The following is a 13,060-nucleotide window of genomic DNA, read 5'->3' on the forward strand; positions in this document are numbered from 1 at the left end:
CTATCGCAGAACTGCAGAACAGCTCACGTATTACAGTGACAGCATTCACAGCTCCCTAAAAGCTCGAACGCAGCCTTCAGGTGAGGTAATTACCCAAGAGGCCCTGCTCCGGAGCAGAGACAGATGAAGGCTTTGAGGTGTGGGATGGCGAATGGCGCCATGCGAATGTCTGAACAATACCGAGAACGGGCCTTGAGAAGAGGAGGGGTGGGAGTTTATGAGGTAGCTGAGCTTTGCTCTGACTTATTCTTTGCCAGTGGTCTGTAACAATTTTTCACCAAGCTGAAACAGTAAACAATGCTGTGCCTCTTTGCGTAGGGATCAGGAGGAGAGGGCAGGGGGGGCTTTTTACCTGGGGTGTTGTGGAAAGACTGTGAGCGTAATAGAGGTCGCCCAGGTGAAGTCATGTCTGCAGCGAAGACGTCTCCATTGGGCAAATGGGGGGAGCCACGTGCAGCTACGTTTGGGTTAAGAGCTCCAAAGTCTATGACAAGACACACATGCACAGATGTCAATACACACATGCAATGATCGGGGGCAAACAAAGATGTAACAGACAGAGGAAGGTTAATGTGAGAATAAATGTTTTTAATGCAACTGGCACACACTAAATGTTACTTTGTGAGTCTAAAACGTTCACAAGGGGCCACTCATTCACTTAATCACATCATGTTCAATCTTCTCAAGTAAAAAATATCCCTCTAATGGGCGAATTAAGTTCATCAGATGTGAGACTTACCCGGTAGTGATGAGGAGGAGTTGGTTCGAGGCAGGGTGTTACTGTGCAGATTGGGCTGCAAGAGAGAGAGAGAGCGTGTGTTTGAGTTAAAGTGATTTTAAGGTCGGTTGGTGCCCGAGCTAAACGTTATTTCAGGGGGCCCTCCCACCGGCGCTCGACAGGGTAAAAAAAGTGAGCGCTTTCAGATAGGGGCCCCCCCCCCTTAGGGAGGTTTTCTACTGTCATTGCAAAATTTGCACATTTTGGTCCAAAGTGTGTGATCCCATTGGGGCCCCTCTTACTGGTCTGGGGCCCAAAAACAGTTGGCTGCCTTGCCTGTTGACAAGCAGAGCTCCCGGCGGCAGATCAAAAATACATTACAAGTGTGATGAGCAGCGCTTGGTGGGAGGAAAGAGAGGAACGTTTCGTTGACGTTGAAGTACCTTTATGTTTCTGTTTGTAAAGTAGAAAGAAAAGGACTCAGAGGACGTGTTACATCTTCTCTAGTAACCCATTGCAGCGAGCTATAACATTGGATGAGGGCGACCCTGAAGCTTGACCTCAGGTATACGAGGATTTCTAGTCAGTGTAGTAAATTGTGTATTAAGTGGACAATAAATTTAAGACTAACACAGCTATAAAAAATGTACTGCAGATTTATGAAGAAGTGGTTCCACAATAAATCCAAAGTTATTGACCAGTTAATATGGCTATTATTATGTCTTTGTCCATTTTACAGAAAGCCATTTAAACTCATAACTGTCGCAAGTAGTTGCTGTAATCTCACTCCATCTGCAAAACAGTGTGAGGCAAAGAAACTGGGAAGTCTTCTTTGCAGGTTTATTTCTCTTCAGGGAAGTCAGTCTGACCGAGGGGAAGATTGTAAATGTTTGAAACAGCTTTTATAGAGATTGCAATTAAATGTTGTGCCTACATTCATGGTCCCGAGATGATGAACCAAATAGAACAGGGTAGATCTTCCTCCTTTTTTAACGTATTGACGTAAATAGCAAAGTATCCTTTGTTTCCTTTCCCTGCCAGGAGACTATGGATGTAAATCAGGATTGTTGTTGGCTCTAGTCAATTCCATATTTGTGATTTGTTTACATCAAATTATGATGGTTTTCATACCCTGACTTTATTCTAGTGCTATAAGCAGGACAAACTGTCGAATCATCCTGCAAAAAAAACCCCAAACTTTTTCTTGATAGTTTTGCACATCTGAGCATTGTAAAAATACTGACAAACATTATACAGGTCAAAACATTATATTTATTGGTTGTTGTTGGAATTTAGTGCATCTATCTAATTACAGATTTACAGCTAACATGGCTACATATTAGCTCGATTTTTTTAAGTGGTTTAGTCAAAAGCAAACATGGCTCTTCACAGGGACTCGAGCCATGTTTATACACTCAGTCTCTCTGAGAAGTGCCCAACCTCTGAGTGATATCAGGCAAAAATAATGGTAAACAGATGAGTCTCGGGGGGTTTATGGGTTTGCTTCTTCGCTTAACTAGCTTGGTCTGTGCAGTGCTGGGAAGAGCAGCCATAATGGTTTTGTGGGAGTTGATGCCTGACTTGCTTCCATCGGGCGCTGGAGTGAAGCCAGGAGAGATGTGTGGTTCAGGGAGGCCTGGTGTCATCCTTTTGTTTACATGAAGCAGCGATTTGTTCTTTTTTTTTTTGTTGTCCCAATCATTTCTGAGCATCTTTTAGTGGGCACAAGGAGGTTTTGTTCAGTGTGGAACATATGCTGGCAGAACTTCTTCCTCTTAAAGCGGACAAACTCAGAGCTCATATCGTGTACGTGACGCTGCTTCTAACACCTCCTGGAAGACTTCACTTTACAGTTTCTTCAGAGCGGCATCGTGAATCCAAACATGTAATTATTTTCTCCGCTCATTGTGGGCACAGATACTGGAAAGTTCATTATTGTGTTAAGGACTTGGAACAAATACATGTGAATAAGAAAGGAGGCATATGAGAGTATGTCTCCACAAATCACAGGGACTTTATGACATTAGTGCTTTTAGCAACATAATGTTCTAAATGAAAGCACTACCTCAGGTGGCACAGGAACACTTAACCTTCTGTCTTTCAGGGATGTGGACGACGTGGAAAGCACTCCACTGAGGTTTTTATTTCCATTGGAGGAAGCTCGACTGTACAGCTTTCCATTTCAAACAGATTTATAGTTCTGGCTTAGATAGTAGACACACTAGAGCTGCTGTAATTTATGATGATCAGACACGAACATAAAAGCTAAGTTACATCCTTTGTTCTCAGCTTACAATACGAGCGTGACGATGAGAAGAGACGCAGGCATCTTACTGACCTGTGAAGAAGACAAAGAGTTCACACCGTTGTGGAAAGCGGGCTGGGGGTGTCGCTGCCCGCCCGGGTGGACCGGCTGCTCTTTGGCCATCAGCGACTTGGCCCGTTTGATGATGTCGCCCATTCGATGGATGAAGCCCTCCTTCTCCGACGGCAGGATGAACTCATTGTGCACCTTGGAGACGAAGAAAAAAAAAAAGGAGGAAATTAGCGACAGGAAGTAAAAGAAGCAATGCCACAATGTGACAACCCTTTTAGATGACAAACCATGACTTTAAAGAAATTGATTTTATTTATTATAAGATGTCTCAGATTGTATAATTGCAGTTTGCTTTGGTTGACATTTGGGGTTTTGACTATTTGACAGCCTGCCATAAATTTGCTGCAAACACTACCCCACCCCTTGTGGATGAATAGATGGAACAACCTGATCCCGAACATTATTTGTCTCAGTAACTCTGCACTATAGTCTATTGTCTCCTTTCTAGTTTTATTGTTGTGTTTTATGAATTAAAAGTGGTTAAAACATGTTTGTATCCATCGGCCTGTACAGTATGTACTAGTGTTGAGTGTCTAACTTGTCCTTATTTTTTAGTGTGGTATGATCATAGGACATTTGTTCGTCTGGACGTTGATATTAATGTAAGACCAGAGTCACGCCCCTTGTTTGTGTTCACATACTTCTAATTCTGAAACCTATAACTATAGTAATTAAACTGATCAAGTTTAAGTTAATCATGCTGACTAACAAAAGTAGAGTATCTTTTTTTTCTGTATTTCACAGGCCAGCTGAAGAGAGAGAGAGAGAGAGAGAGAGAGAGAGAGAGAGAGAGAGAGAGAGAGAGAGAGAGAGAGAGAGAGAGAGAGAGAGAGAGAGAGAGAGAGAGAGAGAGAGAGAGAGAGAGAGAGAGAGAGAGAGAGAGATGAGGATGACATGGCACCAAATCCTGCAGCTACTATAACGAGGACAATGCTCTCTGTAGAAGAGGGGCGGATAAGACTGATGGAAAATATTTGTTTTCTGACAGTACTTGTTTTCAACTGGTGTGCCCATCGATGAAATCTAACCCACAACCCAAACAGACACCCACCCATCCTCAGCCGACGCTTATTCTTAGGAAAAAGAACATAAATCTTGTCTTTCAGATCCACAGTAGAGAAGTGTACAGAAGCAGCTCGTGAGTTTTGCATATTCATGCCGTTCTGAATGTTGTTGGTAATTGTGGCTTGAGGCGTGGTGACCGTTTCCTGTCAGTGCGGCATAATTCAGCTCATTTTCAACCTCGCTCTAAGAACCCGGGGGGGGGGCTGTTTAGATGCGATTTGCCCCACGCTCTGAACATACGGTGTAAACAAAAAACCCACTGTGCTTTAAGAGCAGGAAAATAGCACACAGTGCCTCATCAAACAGTGTACGTGTATCTGCACCACCTCTGTGCTCTGGTAAAGACAAGAAGAGCAGGATAGGCTGATTACCTGCGTCACTCACTTCTCTGGAAGTTAGATATATTATCATGCAGATTCAGGATGATCAAACAAAAGGCTGCTGCTAACTGGAAGAAGACTGAGTCATGAGGACGCTGAGCTCAGATAGAGCTATCTTATCAGCTGACAGGATGAGATCACTTTTTTTTTTTTTTTTTTCAATTCTGAACAAATCTTTCAATGTGCAAGAAGGTCCAGTCTCTGAAGAGGACTGATTAGCTTACATTGTTTACCCCTGGGAGGATATATTTGGTTTGTTTTTGTACGTAAACATGTTCCTAAAATCACGGTGACATGCTTTGCATCTTTAAATGATTGAGTGAAGTGTTTTCTGTTTGTCTGTAGGGCGTGAATATGTCAGGACTGAACCAATCGGTGGGGGTCACAACATGAAGAGAAGACCAAATAACCAGAGCCAAAGCCAAAGATGGACACAGGACGTCTTCTCTGTCAACTTAAAATTAACTAAAAAAAACGTTTTAAGACATATTCTTGCTCCTTCAGTTTCCTGACTTGGAGGTTTTTCTCTCCTTGTAATAATGTCTCAATAACATTACAAAGGTTTATTTTAAATCTTGGAGCCCATTCGAACATTTCTTTTACCTTCACCAGGGAGGTGCAGTTTGTTTGTCTGCAGGAGAGCTTAATCACAAGTGGACCAAATTAGATGAAACTTGGTGGAAATGTCACGCACGGGTTGAGGAAGAAGCCCTAAAAGTTTGAACTGGATCTTTTCACATTACATCAATAATACCTGATTGCAACGTTGTGGCTGAACGATGAAAGACTCGACTATTGGTGAAGGGCTGTCCTCTTCAACTTCACTTTGAGTTTTGTTGCCGTCCCTTACAGATTATTTTTACAAAATAATAAGATGTGACTATACCAGCACTTCCTTTACAGTTAAAAAAAATGTCAATTATTCCAGATGAGAATCCTAAACCAAGGTCTGATCCATGTTTACTTGGTGCTCAGCCAATTTCATTGAACAAAAAATCAATCCCACTCAGAGCTAAAGCCAATAACTGTGCAAGCACAATGGAAGGGTTTTATGTCCACACTTCAATGTTGTACCAGTTGATCATTGTCAGGATGGTGTCTTTGTACCAAGTAATGACTCACCATGACAGCAGCGATGTCTTCAGGGTTATCACCATCCAGGTCAAACTTGAAGGTCACCATCTTGTCATTGTGCGTCTGCAGCTGACACTCCACCACACGGTCCACTTTATCAGAGAGCTGCAGAGACAGACGGGATGAATGAGGCGCGATGACAGGTGTCTGTTTACCTTCTGAACCACCGAGCAAAAGTCAAACACAGGACGGACAACGCAGGGTTTTTTTTTTTGTTTGCCAGCAAACATGAAGCTTGTGTGAGTCTACTGTTAAAAAGCTGTGTCTTCTTCTGTGTTATTGTTCAATGCAGTGTTTGCGCCACATGTGGTTAAGCATGATCTGTTTGTCTCTGCTTCCAGTGCAAACATCCGCGCCGAAAGACTTCGGAGTGTCCAGATCAGATGAGAAATGATCTGTGGTTGGCCAGGGGAAAGGACAGCACGGATACAGAGAGAGCGATGTGTAATCAGGGTGCAGCTTTATTACTCAATCATAAATAAAAGACGGCCAAGAAATCAATCATTTGACGAAACCCAGCTGTTTTGATTTATTTGTTTATGATGTGCTCGAAGCAGCTTGCAGTGTTGTAACGACACAAAACTTTTTGATTTATTTTACCCCTGTGATGTGGAGCCTCGACCGAGCCCTCCTCCTGAACAGCTTCGCAGCTGTTCGTCTGGCAGCTGTTTTCTCGCTCCTCTCCGATAGGCCCTCGTAGCCGTCACTCAAACTTGAAGTCACATCGGAGGCATAGCTGCAAAGAAAACAAAGCGTGCTTGAGGTTCAGAAAAGACGGCCTAAAAAAAACATCAAACAAACATCAAACATTTTTTTTAATGCAGTGATTTCAAAGTGACACATTTAACAGAAGAACGGAAGGAATCAAACATTTTCCATGATGGCTGATTTTCCATACATCACAGGTAAAGATAATAAACTGTCATGTCTCGCAGCTGAGTTGACCAACACAGCTTACAGAGGCCCATTCAGAGTCTATATACGAAGCTGGTCTTCATCCACAGAAAGCAGTACGTCCATGTGATGTGTCGTATTTATACAATGATTGGGTTTTAGGTTTCTGAGAAGCGGAGAACATTCAGCGTGTTTTATAAAAAGCTTTTGGTTCGGCTAATTGCGTCTCCTGGGCCTGTGGTCACAGACTCCCCTCCGTCCGCACGCTGCAAACATTTACAGGCTGCATTTACAGGAACGCTGGACAGCAGGAACGTTTGTCTCGCTTTAGAAAAAACTCAAACTCATGGAGTGACTTCAGTTTACAATAAAGATTGTTTCAGGTCGTTAAACTCAGCGTACACGGAAATGAGACCAAAGCAGACGAAACATTCGAAGTTGGTTTCGCAAGCGAAGCACATGTTGAGCAATGAGATATCTGCTCATGAGTAATCCAACATGTTCTTAGATAATGTAGAGGGAATCCTATTTCTGCCCCTCACTCTATTGAAAATGTGCTTTAAGTTAATATTGACAGAGCAACACTCATCCTAAGGAGGCATATTTTAAATATAGGATGAAAAGAAACAGAGACATTCGTGTGCGTCAGAATCACTTCTCAGTTTGAACATGTCAACAATAACATTTGAACAATGAAGACAGACGATAAAGCCCAGATAACAACCCTTGTTATTCAACTTTTTCTATCATCCCTCGTCGGCCCCCCCTACACCCAACGTATAAATCTGTTCCTCCCAAAATCCCACCAACATGGAAAACATGGAAAACGGGGCCTCCGACACAACATGAGAGACCCCCGTCACAGAGAAGCCTGCGAGGGGGTCCACTCTCTTTCACTGCAATAAAAACACAGACGAGTCTGTCGATCGCCTCGGGCTTGTTGTGACAGCCAAACAGATGTGAGGGAGGAAGAAGGGGGAGGAGTCAGAGAGGGAAGACCTGACGCTTCACATGGATTTTCAGTTCAGACTTAAATAAAGACGGGGCTATCGACCGTCTTTGTTCCCTTGGGTGTGAAAAAAAAAAAAAAGATTCATTACCTGTCCACGGGGGAGTTGAAGCCGCTCGGGGACCCTGAATTTCCCCGTTCAATGTTGTTGGAAACAGCAATACTCTGTGAATAAAGAAGGAAGGATATGGTAATGTAAACGTGTATAAAGACTTCCATTGATTCGCTGCCTTTAAAGTCTGCAGTAAAAGATAGCAGCCAGGAAACACTTACACCACGATGACTTTTACATGCAAAAAGTCCCTTTTTTCTTAATGCAGCTTCACTTTTGCATAAGCCATGAAACCCCTGGATCTGGCGATTTGTTTCGGTTGACATTTTGAGTTTGAAGTGAAAGTATTTAAAAGGCTACCACGAATTAGGGCGCCAACACTCCCGGGCTTAGGTCAACTGTATTACGTATTTTAATCGTCTTGCTTCAGTAAATAAATCTCTCCACTTATTTAGTTTTTTTATAAGGTACGCATTTGAGATGTATTTTATATGTAAGAACTATTCAGGGACATACATGGGAAATAGCATTAGCTTGCTAGCATTAGCATACACGCTGTGGTGCAGTGCATTGTTGTTCAGTTCTCAAAGTAAACTGCATCTGTCCCTGCCAAATGAACAGGGGAAATCAAAGAAAGAGCAAGTTTTAATGTTTTTACCAAATTTCTAATGTCGATGTCTGTCTCCTAAAGTCAGTGTAGGGAAATCCCTCCTGTTTTTTCAAAGTAGCAGGCTATTCTTGACTTTTGATGTGTAAATCTCAACAGGGGTTGGAACATGTTTTCTTTATCTTAATCTTTCAGATTTTTTAGGAGCTTTTTTTTTGCCTTTATTAGATACAGGAGGGCAGCTGAAGAGAGGTAGGAAATGTATGGAGGAGAGAGTGGGGGGCGGGATGACGTGTGATGAGGAATACAGCCTCTGTACATGGTGCGCGCAACATAACCGCGAGGCTACCTGGCACCCTATTAACATTGTCTTATTTAAGATATCTTGTTACCAATCTGTCATCATGTGAGTGAACATTAGACAGCAGGAACATGTGTTTGATCTTTTTTGTTTTCAGTGCTAACAAGCCATAAAAGCATGCTAAGATAGCCAGCTGTTCCTATATATTGTTTATATAACTCTCTCTCGCTGCCAACTGTGTATTAGAGCCAGTTATGTCAATGTAGCAGGTCTCATAAAGTCGCTCTCTTCCCGCCTCCCTGCGCTCCTCGTTCAAGGCCACTCACCGAGGGAAAGCGTAGGGCCGGGATGGGGAGGCCGTTAGCAGCAGGGGAGTCGTGCTTGGTGGGAGGGGTCACGGGCGAGTTGAAGCTGCCGGCCTCCAGCGGATCCTGAAGCCCAGAGGAGCTCTGATAGCCGTCCGTCTCGCAGTCAGCTGTTTAAACAAAGGATAAAAAAACTATGAGCATGTGACCGACTGTAGCCTGACTGACTGACACAAACAGTACTACACACACGCACACGCACAGAGAGACCCCAACTGAGACCCACCACACACGACCACATACTCAAAACAAGCTGTGGATTATCGCTCTGGTGACACAAGAAAGGCTGAATTATGAGTAAAGACCACTTAAAGTGGAATTCTTTAGGCTGTTATTTCAGATGATAAATAAGGAGATGTTCATTATGTAACGTGTACACACCACGAGACTTACACAGGCTGAATAATTTAGTTATCTACAGGTTCACATTTCGCTTTAAGCCTCTCTGCTCTGAAGTCTGAGCAGCTTCCTGTGCAGTTATATTATCTTCTTGTGTGTTTATGATGAGATGTTTATGAAAAGAAAACAGAAACAAATTCTGGGGTCTTATAAGTTAAGCTTTAAGGGAAATTAATTCTTCGTCAAGAAACTGGAAACCTTACAGGACAAGATCAGCGGAGAAACGACATAAACCGCTTTCTCCACAGGGGGCGCCAAACTCAACAAAAGAAAGTTAGTCACAGAAATTTAAAATTAATAATCTGTTTGAAGTTTATTTTAAGGGTCATTTGTGCTAATAGTTGTTTTATTAACCAAGTGGTTGAAATGTTGTTGTTTTTTTTGTTATGGGCCTAAAGGTTGCAAATAAGCAATAAGCTTTTCATGTTGTGTGGCGTTACATTCGGCAGCTCACAGTTAGCAGAGGACAAGCTGTTGTGGCGGATGTGGAAGTGCTGGTCCGCCTCGGGCTCTTCTGGCTCTGCAGGATAGTTGGAGCTGACCCCAGAGTCCACAGAGCTGGTGACGGGGGACAGGAGGGGCGTCGGAGGCGTGAAGGCCGGGATGGGAGACTCTGCTGCAGGAACATCGCTGACTTTAGCCGACGACGTCTGGAGCTCGATTTCTTCTTCTATGGCTTCTTGCTCCCGCTTCTTCTTCCTCTTCTCCCGCTGCCTCTTGATGGCGGTCACCCTGTCCCGTATGGCCTTGGCCACGAGCTTGAAGTCTGCCTCGCACACAAACCCGAGCACGACCTGTGCAGAAAAACACAGAGCGACTGTCAGGGCACAACATAAACATGCGTGTACACTTCATGCTCCATGATGTGGAATATGCAGACAATCGACGCAGGTCCTTCGCACTCCCTCACCTGCTGGTGCACGCTGTGACATAAGCAATCCTCTGACATAACGAAGCTTTAATGCCAACATGGGATTTGACAACCTGAAGAATATATATGTGATATGAACGCATTCTTCTCCTCGCCTCGGGAAGCCTCTTGTGACACCCAGCACAGAAAAGTGGGACACTCAGTCCCAGCCCGCCTCTCAACACGTAGTCAGATTACAGCGGATTGGCAAAACCTGATGTCCCCCGCTGATACCAAATTTGATCTTGATGAAAACTACCACAAAGAGATAAACAAGTAAGGAATTGTGGCTTTCATTTTCATTAAAAGTGACCTCTACGGAGCGGGCTGTGGAGGACATGAGGGCCTGTTTCGTAACAAGCAAGAGAGCCATTATATTATTAAAGACGTGACCCATGCTGCTTCCTGAGACACGCTCTCACATTTCCAAAGCCCGATGATTAAATGTTGAGCCGTGCCCTTGACACACTCGGCGAGGCGTTCTCCTCACAGGCCATAACAGAAACAGAACAGTAAAATGAGGCGTAATGATGCTCGCTGCATTAGTGAGTCTGCGTTCACCGTCCGGGGTCAAGGCTCAATAGACACATAACAAAGAGAGATTGTTTTGATCACTTATAATGTCAGCCTCCTTATTTGATACCTTTCATCAAACCTTGTTCCCTTTCCTTTTTTTCTAGGTGCCACACTAAGAGCATTGGTGTTAACTCCATATCCAGGCAGGCTTTCCTCAGGAAACCCATAAAAATGAATGATCATCATGAATCAAGATCATGACACAGAGAGCCATGCAGGACGGGCTGATGTCGAGAGCAATTTCTCAATGTTCTCACTAATGGCAGCTAAAACTGTGTTTTTTTCCACACGTGCACAAATCTCCTGATCTTTCATGGCGAGCTCCGTTTGTGAAAGCATCTGCACACATTTTTCACTCTGACTTTACTCCACACTTTTTCCACCTCGTACAATTTCCTGCAAGAAATTTAATTCATGTTTAAACCGCAGCAAGATAAAGTCAGGAGAATTCATACGGTTTGTATGAAGTGATCGCTGAGTGACAGCTGTGATCTTCCTGCACGTATTTTCTTCTCCAGCCAATCGTTAATACTGTGAATTTGTCCAACGTGTCCAGGCAAATACTGCGTGATTAAAGCGTCGGACTCTGCAGATTAGTCTGCTACCTTGGACTTCCACAGGGTCATTTTTATGTCACGTTGTCTTGCCGCCTGAAGCTTAGGCTCCCTCCCCTTTGACAGGCTAAAGAACAAGCAGGCATGTGCAGATGTGCATAATGTGAAAGCGTGTATCTTCACGTGTGGGCCTACCATCTCCTGAGACACCTCCTCGGGCACGTCTTTGTAGAGCTCAAACAGGAACTCGATGGCGTTGTTGTCCTTGTACTTCCCGTGCAGGTTTTTGGTGTCGTCCATGCGCAGCCACAGCTTCAGGCCCGACTTCACCATGTCGTCCTCCTCCGCCAGCTCCACGTGCACGCCGTTATTCTCTTGGAAGAAGGGGTGGTCCAGGAGGTCCTGGATGGTGTACCTGAAAATCAGTCATCTGCTTTAGACGCTATTAAACCAAGTCTGTTTTTGTCGTCTGTAAAGCACATTGTGTTCTGCATTCAATCTGTCTTCATTCAGAATTTATTACACAGATTACTTCGAATTTGAAACCTGCTGAAGGTTCTGATTCTGCTTACAAACAACAGAACCACAGAGCAACAAAAAGCCGGACTGACATGTGCTTTTGATAACGTCACGTTGATCTTTTTTGTCATATTTACAGGCACACCTACAACAGCACGTTGTGCATAATCACATCCGTTCAACCTAATCCAAACAAGTGTTTGTGAAGCTTTTTCGGTTCAAAAACACAAATTAAATTAACCGAATTCAGTAAATAAAGCTGTGCAGTTTGCAGCAGCTCTCTGATTGTGCAAATAAAGTGAAATATGTTGTTTAAGGTCCGTACTGCTTAGGACAGATCATATTTACGCTCGAGCAGAACCTTGGATTTTTTCTTGAGAGACATCCAGAGATGCCTGAGACAAAGCGACGCTTGTCTGTTTAGTCCTTAAGAAGTGTGAAAACAAAGAGTATGTTTGTTTCATCTACATAAAAATCTACAAAATGACGGAATTTCAACAGCCATTATTAGTTGACTAAAAAGGGAGGAATGCACTTTACGAGATCATTGTGTGTATGTGTCATGTTCACCTTTCATCATTGTTCATATGGATGCAGCCCTCAATGATCTCCTTCAGCTCGGGGACTTTGACTTTGTAGAAGCTGTCAGGTTTGATTCCCTGTGGACACAAAAACAACAAACCCCCCCACACACACATCATTTACTTTCTCTATAAAGCTTTACACTGCAGCAACAAGTGCCAGAGGAGAGCATTCAAGCAGAATATAAGTTTATCAAATACAATGTCCTCCTTTGCAGCCGCTCTGCGTGGTCACATGCTCCTTCGCTTTGTGACGTCTGCCATCAGCCAGCATGACATTCTGCTCTGCGATTTGTGTCAACACAACCAGAGAACAAAAACCAAGAGCTCATAAACGTGGACAAAAACAACAACATGCCAACCCTTCAGCTCCTGACAGCTGAAGCTTCAATGCAGCGTTGATCTCTAAAACAGAAAAAATGCTGTGGCAGGACAGCAACTAACGAGAATTAAAGGGAGTTTTTCTTTCTCTCTCTCTTTTTTTTTTAAGGCTATCATGAGAAGGTACACAGATTACAGTAGAGCTCCCATGCCTGTAAAAACACTGATAAGGAAGCAAAGAAGCGAGGTCACACAGATTGTTTGGCTGACAGATACTCGAGCAACCAGATGATGTTGG

The 13,060-nt window shown here is 43.5% G+C and overlaps 1 protein-coding gene across 3 annotated transcripts in view; it reads right to left on the bottom strand.

Moving 5' to 3' along the window:
* The window catches only part of wnk4a (WNK lysine deficient protein kinase 4a), a 45,435-nt gene that overhangs the window by 8,553 nt on the left and 23,822 nt on the right, over nucleotides 1–13,060 (bottom strand). For 2 of the 3 annotated variants that reach the window (XM_079334011.1, XM_079334010.1), the window contains exons 6-15: nucleotides 12,431–12,519; nucleotides 11,537–11,756; nucleotides 9,756–10,095; nucleotides 8,864–9,012; nucleotides 7,669–7,742; nucleotides 6,275–6,410; nucleotides 5,663–5,779; nucleotides 3,057–3,230; nucleotides 740–794; nucleotides 353–484 (exon numbers count right to left, since the gene is read on the bottom strand). In XM_079334011.1, the coding sequence (XP_079190137.1) occupies nucleotides 353–484; nucleotides 740–794; nucleotides 3,057–3,230; nucleotides 5,663–5,779; nucleotides 6,275–6,410; nucleotides 7,669–7,742; nucleotides 8,864–9,012; nucleotides 9,756–10,095; nucleotides 11,537–11,756; nucleotides 12,431–12,519 (1,486 nt within the window). The remainder of the gene's footprint in view (nucleotides 1–352; nucleotides 485–739; nucleotides 795–3,056; nucleotides 3,231–5,662; nucleotides 5,780–6,274; nucleotides 6,411–7,668; nucleotides 7,743–8,863; nucleotides 9,013–9,755; nucleotides 10,096–11,536; nucleotides 11,757–12,430; nucleotides 12,520–13,060) is intronic. The other variant, XM_079334012.1, reaches the window with a different exon arrangement.

Source organism: Symphodus melops, assembly GCF_947650265.1.
Source record: "Symphodus melops genome assembly, chromosome: 21".
NCBI lineage: Eukaryota > Metazoa > Chordata > Actinopteri > Labriformes > Labridae > Symphodus > Symphodus melops.